Below are 9,580 nucleotides of genomic sequence, written 5' to 3'. Positions count from 1 at the left end.
ACCCCTAAAAAAACTATAACTCACAAAAAAACCCATAAAACACCTAAACACACCCCCCCCCAACACCCCCAAAAACCTAACCCCCAACCCACAAAAACCTAAAAAAAACCTATATATATAGGGTGGGGTTCTACAGTAAACACTAGTGTATTTGCAAACTTAGTAAACAAATCCTGGCCATTGATTTTACACACGTGCATGGCCAAGACTAGTTCACTCAGTTCGCAAATACACTAGTATTCACTGTTGAACCTAATCCTATATACATACATACACACACATATAGGGACGAAAGTTAGGATTTTTTATAAAGAAAAAATTATTTTATGTGTTTTTAATTTTTTTTTTTAGAAAATTTTGGTTGTGTTTATACTAGTTCTCGCAATAAAGGGTGGTTTCTAACGGAATATTATTCTATATATGTATGTATATATATATATATATATATATATATATGTGTGTGGGGGGGGGAGGGGTAGGGTTCATTTGAGAACCACTCTTATTGTAAGAATAATGAGAACCAATATGAATACAACAAAATAAACACACTCCACAGCTAACACCCACCCCTACCCCACCATCCCCCAAAAAGCTAAACCTCCCCCCACCCACCTCCAAAAGTAGCGATTTAAAAAAATGTGTGTTTTTAATTTTTTTAGTTATTTTTTATTATGTTCACACTGTTTCTTGTGGTTCTCGCAATAAAGGGTGGGTAGTAACTGATTTTTTTATCATATATAATAATATATTCATCATTGCACAGACCTGTACCTATCTTTTTGAGCTGAAATTGTTGGTTTTTGTAAAAATCAACTTCAATATATTAAACCCGTTGATGTAGGTTTTTGTAAAAGACGAAACTTGAATTGCAGGTACTTCTGGGTGCTTATAATTTCTTGTTTATTCTGACTTTGTGTTATACCTGATGTAGGTGTTCTTTGTTATCTTTGTATCAAGTATCTGGCACTGATTCTGATACATCAAAATAAAAGGAAAACGCGCATGGATGAATTTATCGGAAAATCACCCCAAAGATACCATTTTCATGGATAAATTTGAAAAAAAAATAGTTTTTCTTCAAATATTTTTGATCTCCCGTACTTCACACGTGTCTCTTAACGCAACAATTTCATATGACGTAGCAAAGACTCATTTTCATTCACATTCTTCATCACCTTTCTTCAGTTGCATGGCCCCCACAAACCAACAAATTGTACAAGTCTTTAATCTATCTAACTACTGAAAATTCTTGTGTTATTATTCAGATTTTGGTCATTATGTCTACTTCAAGGCTTATTGAATCATCAACCATTGCTGGTAGATCAATACACAGTACTAGAATCAACCAGCAAACCACTGTGGATGCAAAACTCCATGCAGATTTTGAGGAATCAGGTGAATCATTTGATTACTCTAGTTCGGTGCACATTAGTAGCACCACGGTGGTTGAAGGGGAACCGCCTCGTTCCGATAAGGTAACCACAACTTACCTCCACCACATCCAAAAGTGTAAGTTAATTCAGCCTTTTGGATGCTTATTAGCCCTAGATGACAAGACTTATAGAGTAATTGCCTATAGCGAAAACGCCCCCGAAATGCTCACAGCTGTGAACCACACAGTGCCCGCCGTCGGTGAGAATCCAGTTATCGGTATGGGAACCGATGTTAGAACTGTATTTGCCGGTCCCAGTGCGAATGCGTTGTTTAAAGCCTTAACATTTGGGGAGGTATCTTTACTGAATCCCATTGTGGTCCACTGTAAAACAACTGGGAAGCCATTTTATGCAATTATCCATCGGGTAACGGGTAGTTTGATCATAGATTTCGAGCCTGTTATGCCTAATGAAGCCCCAATGACAGCTGCGGGTTCCCTACAGTCTTACAAACACGCAGCCAAAGCGATAGCTAGGTTACAATCTTTGCCTATTGGCAGCATTGAACGACTGTGTGACACGATGGTCCAGGAGGTTTTCGAGCTCACAGGATATGATCGAGTCATGGCTTATAAGTTCCATGATGATGATCATGGTGAGGTGGTGGCTGAGATCACTAAACCGGGGCTCGAACCATACCTTGGGTTACATTATCCTGCCACTGACATCCCTCAGGCTGCAAGATTCTTGTTCATAAAGAATAAGGTCCGAATGATTTGTGATTGTCGAGCTAAAAATGTAAAGGTAGTTCAAGACAAGAAGTTACAGTTTGATTTAACGTTATGCGGGTCGACCCTCCGGGCTACACATAGTTGTCATCTGCAGTATATGGAGAACATGACCTCTACTGCCTCTTTGGTTATGGCTGTTGTGATTAATGATGCAGAGTGTGAAAACTCTAGTCCTCAAAAAAGGAAGAGGCTTTGGGGCTTGGTGGTGTGTCATAACACATCTACAAGATTTGTCCCATTTCCATTGCGTTGTGCGTGCGAGTTTTTAGCACAAGTTTTTGCGGTTCACATCAGTAAAGAACTAGAACTGGAGCACCAACTTATGGAGAATAATATCTTAAGAACACAAACGCTTTTATGTGATTTGCTAATGCGGGATGCTCCTTTAGGTATTGTGTCACAGAGCCCGAACATTTCGGATCTCGTGAAATGTGATGGGGCATGTCTTTTGTATCAAGATAAGGTTTACCGAATGGGGGTGAGCCCTACCGAGTCTCAGATTCACGATATAGTCTCATGGCTCAATGAACGCCATATGGATTCAACAGGATTGAGTACTGATAGTTTGTATAATGCAGGATATCCTGGGGCTCTAGCTCTTTGTGGTGTTTGTGGGATGGCATCAGTTAAGCTAACTGGAAAAGATATTCTTTTTTGGTTTAGATCCGGCACGGCTTCAGATGTTCGATGGGGTGGGGCAAAACGTGAGAAGGGTGAAAAGGATGATGGTAGGCGAATGCACCCGAGGTCTTCGTTTAAAGCTTTCTTGGAAGTTGTGAAACATAGGAGCAATCCATGGAAAGAGTTTGAGATGGATGCAATTCACTCATTGCAGCTTATGATGAGGAATGCTTTGAAAGAGAATGAAGCTGCGGTTTTGAACTACTCCAAAGTGATTCAGGCCAGTTTTCATGAGCTTAAGCTTGACAGAATGCAAGAACTAGAAGCTGTCACAAGTGAGATGGTCCGGTTGATTAAAACTGCTTCAGTTCCAATACTTGCATTCGATAGTGATGGCTTGATAAACGGATGGAACACAAAAATTGCTGAGTTGACTGGTTTGACCGTAGAAGAAGCTATCGGGCGCCATATTCTCACACTTGTTGAAGATTCTTCAGTTGACATAGTCCAAAAGATGCTAAGTTTGGCAGTGCAAGGTATCCTCATTATTTGATAAGTGTATATGTATATGTATATGCCATGTTCATGCATGTTGTGTTTTCTATATGATTAGGAAAAGAAGAAACAGGTGTCCGATTTGAAATCAAAACATATGGGTCAAAGACAGGGTCTGGACCGATCACACTTGTGGTAAATGCCTGTTCAAGAATGGATGTAAACGAAAATGTTGTGGGTGTATGTTGTATTGCCCACGATATAACTTACCAAAAGACTATAATGGACAAGTTCACACGAATAGAAGGCGATTACAAAGCTATCGTGCATAGTCCCAACCCACTGATTCCCCCAATCTTCGGAACTGATGAATTCGGTTGGTGTTCTAAATGGAACCAAGCCATGACAGACTTAACAGGACTATCAAGAGAGCAAGTGATTGGTAAAATGCTTTTGGGTGAGGTTTTCGGGATCCGCGGAGCACAATGTCGGCTCGGTAGTCATGAGATGTTCATAAACACCATCATTGTTCTTAATAAAGCTATGCTTAGTCAAGAAGCAGAAAAGATTTCATTCGGGTTCTATGCTAAAACTGGAAAGTATGTAGATTGTGTGTTGTGTGCTAGCAAACGCGTGAATAGTGAGGGTACAGTTAATGGGCTCTTCTGCTTCTTGCAGCTACCAAGTAAAGATCTTCAACAAGCTATCCATTATCAAAGAATGAATGAGCGAGTTGCAGCCAAACTACTTAAAACATTAGCGTATGTAAGAAGACAGGTGAAAAATCCGCTATCCGGAATATTATTTTCAAGAAAAATGATGGAGGAAACCGAGCTAGGAGATGATCAAAAGGAGCTTCTCCGCGCAAGTGCTTTGTGTCAGCAACAACTCAATAAAGTACTTGAAGACACCGATCTTGATGGTATTGTAGACGGGTAAGTTGAATTATGGGAAAGGGGACGGAACGAGGTAAAATTTTATTAATGCAAAACATAAAGGCCGAACGGGACAATTCTCCAAGGGTTGGCTAATCTCCAAAAGGGAATTTATCATTGAGCCTGACCTATGGGCTTAAGAAGCCCGGCCCGATGAATCCTATCTTGGACTGTATACAAATAGGAATAATATCGCGGTAATGACAATACAATTCTCCAATTGGGCCCACACTGGCCCAATTGGGTAAGTTGAATTATAAGGGTCATCAAATCTTGAATTCATGTTTAACTTTATGCAGGGATTTGGATCTTGAAATGACTGAGTTTACACTCCAGCAGATCTTAGGGGCCTCCATAAGTCAGGTAATGACAAGGAGCAACAAAATGGGCATTCAAATAGTGAACAATATCGCACAAGATACGTTGTTTGAGAAACTATACGGGGATAGTGTGAGGCTTCAGCAGGTTCTTGCAGAATTCTTGTCACTATCAGTCTCTTATACACCACCTAGTGGCATGGTCATAATCGCAGCCAGTATGACGAAAAACCATTTTGAAAGATTAGTTCCACTTGTGAATCTAGAGCTCAGGTATGCACTTTTATGACTGAAGTTAGATATATCATATATGGGCTTCTTTGTATCAAATTTAAACTCGTTTTGGTAGGATAACACACACCGGAGATGGTGTGCCAGAGGACCTGGTAAGACAGATGTTTGGAAGCAGTGTCGACGCAACTGAGGAGGGAATAAGCTTACTGATCAGCAGAAATCTGTTAAAGCTCATGAGTGGAGACGTGCATTACCTGAGGGAGGCCGCAAAGTCGACTTTCATAATATCTGTTGAACTTGCCTCTGTTGGTTCAAAGAAGACATGAAAAGACTTTTGGTTATATTTGCTGCTGCCTTCAAGAACGAGTTTTGGATGCTAGTTGTCAGTTTCAGTTTGTCTTGTTGATGACACATATGAAAAATAAGGGAATATAGAGTGTGAATATGTTTGTATAGTGATTATGGAAAAAAAAAAGATAAGAATGTAGTGAAAATGTGGAATTATATTATGTTTTACTGTCATACAGAAAAGAGAGGTGAAGAAACTATCTCAACATAATATCAACAAACTAACAAACTATAACTACTGTATATTTCCCCACAAACCGGACATTCATGATGTGTAGAGTGGACCATTGCATGTCGAAGAAACCCCTTTGATCAGTAGGTAAACAATCTAGACAACAGTCGGAACATATATAGCTCGGAGACCATGCTAGAGTAATCTTGTATTAATTGCCCATGTCAATCTCAAAATGTTTTGTAAGCTAATGAAATACTAGATTCGCCACTAAATTCTAGGGCCGGTCCTGGAATTTTGAGGGCCTAAAGTGAATTAAAAATTTGAGGCTTTTTTTAATTTTTTTAGGCTTGTAATTTCGGTTTGTATCTGACATGAAATATATTAGGAAAAGAGTTATAAAGCACTTAACCATTATATAAACTATTTAATTTATAACTCTTTATTAAAAGATTGAGGGAGATAATTAACAATTTTGAAAATGGGTAGCAGGTGGGATTCGAACCCAGCCCTCTACAAAAACCAAATCTTATTCACCGTACTACACTTGTATTAATGTTAACAAATATCACCGTAAATATAATATTCTTTTCTCAAAATGTTTTGTAAGCTATGAAATACTAGATTCGCCACTAAATTCTAGGGCCGGTCCTGGAATTTTGAGGGCCCAAAGTAAATTAAAAATTTGCGGCTTTTTTTTTTATTTTTTTAGGCTCGTAATTTCGGTTTGTATCTGACATGAAATATATTAGGAAAAAAGTTATAAAGCACTTAACCATTATATAAACTATTTAATTTATAACTCTTTATTAAAAGATTGAGTGAGATAATTAATAATTTTGAAAATGGGTAGCAGGTGGGATTCGAACCCAACCCTCTACATAAACCAAATCTTATTCACCATACTACACTTGTATTAATGTTAACAAATATCACCGTAAATATAATATTCTTTTTTTATAAATATAGATTTATTTATTTTTTTATTTTGGAGGCCCAATTTTTTCGGAGGCCCTAAGCCGTCACCTAACCCAATTACATTAACGAGCCGACCATGACTAAATATGTGGCGCCAATATTGTTACATGCCATAATTATATATATAACTAGTGGAATTTTCACACAGGGGTGGTGATTCTATGTATATGTACAAAACATAAAAACACTATTTACACTAATATCATATATGATTATAATGAGTTGCAAAATTAAGTTGTTGTGAAGATAAGCGTTGACCGTTAGATCTTACAAGATTTTTTTCTCTGTGGGCTCTTCATCGGTCCAAAACGCACGGAACATATGTTGTTGGTTATAACAACCCTCCTAAAAACCCTTAAAACACCCTAAAACGTCCTAAAATATACCCCGTATATGAGAAACAGATCTAAATAACATTTATATTAATAAAAAACAAATAAAACAAATATTTACAGCCTCTCGCAGGCCGCGACCAAGTCCGTTGGCCGGTTCACGGGGTGCGACGGAGTAATGGATGGCGACACCACAGGCGGCCACGAGTCCCTGTGCATGTTGAACCTACGGTGTTGATTCACCAAACCTACAACCCTAGTCTAGGGTCTCGTGGGCCATGAAGGGCAGACCCAAGGGGGTCGCGGGCGCGAGCCACCCTATGATCAGGCTATAAAAGGAGGCCGAGACCTCAGTTCTCGTTGCTCATTTCTTTTCTGTATCTCTACCCGTATAATAACTAAACGCTGCTCGGAATAATACCCCCTAAAAAGCGAAGTTCTGCCTCATTGTAAGTATTATAACCCTCGATCACGTATTTGTTACCCTACGCGATTGATCTAGGGCTCTGTAACGCATGTCAGGGCTCTGCCTGACTCAGTTCGTTGGAGTTCTGTCTCGTATTGTATGGCTAATGTGATTTGGGTTATCCTACTAACACGTGTGCATCGTTTAATTCTAATAGATAATAACAAGGAAAAGCACCAGGAAGCTATAGTAACACCTAAGTCGACAAAGTGAGTCATTCTCCTTTTCTCACCGTTTGTGAGCCATTGTTTCAAATATTTTACAAAACCCTAAATGTTTATCAAAATACTTATAGTGATTGAGTTTTTGTAATTCTACTTACTTGACACTCGTTACTATTGCGAATAGTAGCATGATCGCAAGCACGGGGGACAAAGGTTGCCCAGTAGCAATGTTGTATTGAATATTTGGATATATATATATATATATATATATATATATATATATATATATAAACATTGTAAATCTTAATACTGTGAAGTTATAAACACTAGTTTTGATTAAACTAGGATGCATTTGCCAGTATTTCTTGCTGATAAAACCTTTTTAAAACGCGTTCAGGTAACTTAATGTGAAGCTAAAAGAAGCCAGTTGGAGAGCACTGAAGGCTTAAAGATGTGGCTATAAAAGTTACCTAAATAAAAAGGAGATTACGTTTTCAATAATTAGGGTTATCCCCTATAAATAAATTGTAATCGAAACTTAGATTTTATCCCATCTATTTGTTATATATATATATATATATATATATATATATATATATATATATATATATATATATATATATATAGGGATGGTTCAAATGAAAACCACTTTTATTGTGAAAACTCGAAAACTAACTAAAAAAGCCTAAAAAAACCTAAAAAACATACAATTTTTTTTTTTTACAATTTTTTTTATAAAAATCGCTACTTTTTATATATGGAAAAAAAATTTCAGAAAAAAAAAAAAATTGGTTGTACTGCACATGTGCACTAATACGGAAAGCCTAAACCACTTAACCCACCCCCCACCGACACCCCCAAAAACCTAAACCCCCCACCCCCCCCCCCTAAAAACCTAAATTCACCCTCCCACCAAAAGCCTAACCCCCCCCCCAAACCTAAACCCCCCCACCGCCCACCCTCCCGAAAACCTAAAACTAAACCCTAAACATAAACCCGAAAAAAACCTAACCCCCCCCCCCACCCCCACCCCCCAAAAACCTAAACCCCCCTCCCCCCCACACCCAAAAACCTAATCCTAATCCTAAACCTCCAAAAAACTAACTCTAAAAGCTAAACTAGACTCAAAAAGCTAATTTTAAGCATGTAATGCACATTGTAGTACATGTTACATTGCACATGTGCACTACTATAATAATAGTTTTGAAAACAAGACGACACCATAAATCTTTTTTTATGTCATAAAAAATATGCTCGAATATACTTGAATGAAAGATAAGAAAATTTGTGATCTTATGGTGCCATTTTTGTTTTAAAATGATAACGTACGGAGAAATGGGAAATGTTTGAAAAGTTATATATTTTTTATTCCAATTTTACCCCTCCTTCATTAAAAGTCTCCCCCCCCCCTCCTTTTTAGTGGGTTTTAGTTAGTTTGGTGTTTAAACTCTGATACTATTTCCTAACTACGGTCCCGATGTCTCATTTCCGCTGCCAAATTAATAAACACCGATACCACCCGCTTTGTGCGTGCTTGCGGCGTCCGCTCCCGGGGCAGGGGTCGTGGGTTGCGACAGAAGGTGGTATCAGAGCTACAGCCACTGGTTTAAGCCACTGAGGTGTTCTGCTAATACCTAAATTTTAATCAATTGTGTTAGGAAATAATCTATGTGATTATGTGTAAATATGTATATTATTATTTGGTGTTATTTGACAATTTATTAGTTTACAGTATGAGTGAGCAACGCATATCCGACGCTTACCGTCAATTAGCTAGTTCCCCAAAGAGTGAAGGAACCTCATCTCAGCCAACCCCCTCAGGATGCTCAGCTGATACTGAGGAATGAATATTTATCTTTAAGGCACAATCTGAGGAGCCATTCCCTCCTAAAAAGAGAGGATGGTTTAGTAGATGAGCGCATGAGATGAGGAAAAGAATGAAGAAATTACAACAACAGAGAGCATTAGCGAAAGCAAATAGGGAAGTGAATGCACAAACCCAGGAAGCAGTTAATAGACCATTGTGGGAAGAGGAACTTGATAGGCAGTTAGCAGATTTCCATATGTTAGCAACTACAGTAGCAGGCTCTAATCTGAACCAAATAGCTGAACCACCACTGTTACCCTTATTCCCATATCTACAAATGTTAGAACCCAATCAGGAGGACCAATTCCCAATCCCAGCATTCGACCCCTATGAGATCCCAAGAATTCCCGCACCAAATCCCAGAGCACAGTATACGGACCTAAACCCTCTAGACCCGCTCTGGAACGACGATTAGTATATTCAGAGTATACTAAGAAACCCATACCATTATATACAACGGATACATCGATACCCTGATCCAGTACTT

General features: G+C 38.5%; 1 protein-coding gene across 1 annotated transcript; it reads left to right on the top strand.

The window, feature by feature from the left end:
• The first annotated feature begins 1,271 nt into the window (after positions 1-1,271).
• On the top strand, positions 1,272-5,190 carry LOC110916989 (phytochrome A1). The gene is made up of 4 exons (XM_022161623.2): positions 1,272-3,321; positions 3,399-4,215; positions 4,515-4,805; positions 4,882-5,190. Exons 1-4 carry the CDS (start codon positions 1,278-1,280, stop codon positions 5,090-5,092), a joined length of 3,363 nt encoding a protein of 1,120 aa, XP_022017315.1. The 5' UTR covers positions 1,272-1,277; the 3' UTR covers positions 5,093-5,190.
• Positions 5,191-9,580: the final 4,390 nt, after the last annotated feature.

The sequence above is a fragment of the Helianthus annuus genome, chromosome 6 (assembly GCF_002127325.2).
Source record: "Helianthus annuus cultivar XRQ/B chromosome 6, HanXRQr2.0-SUNRISE, whole genome shotgun sequence".
NCBI classification, from domain to species: domain Eukaryota; kingdom Viridiplantae; phylum Streptophyta; class Magnoliopsida; order Asterales; family Asteraceae; genus Helianthus; species Helianthus annuus.
This window is presented reverse-complemented; position numbering and strand designations above follow the sequence as displayed.

Excerpts from the sequence above, each read along its gene's own strand:
- LOC110916989 (XM_022161623.2), top strand. The coding sequence starts at position 1,278 with ATGTCTACTTCAAGGCTTATTGAATCATCAACCATTGCTGGTAGATCA. Across the intron at positions 3,322-3,398 it reads GCTAAGTTTGGCAGTGCAAG|GAAAAGAAGAAACAGGTGTC; the intron begins GTATCCTCATTA and ends CTATATGATTAG. Across the intron at positions 4,216-4,514 it reads CTTGATGGTATTGTAGACGG|GGATTTGGATCTTGAAATGA; the intron begins GTAAGTTGAATT and ends AACTTTATGCAG.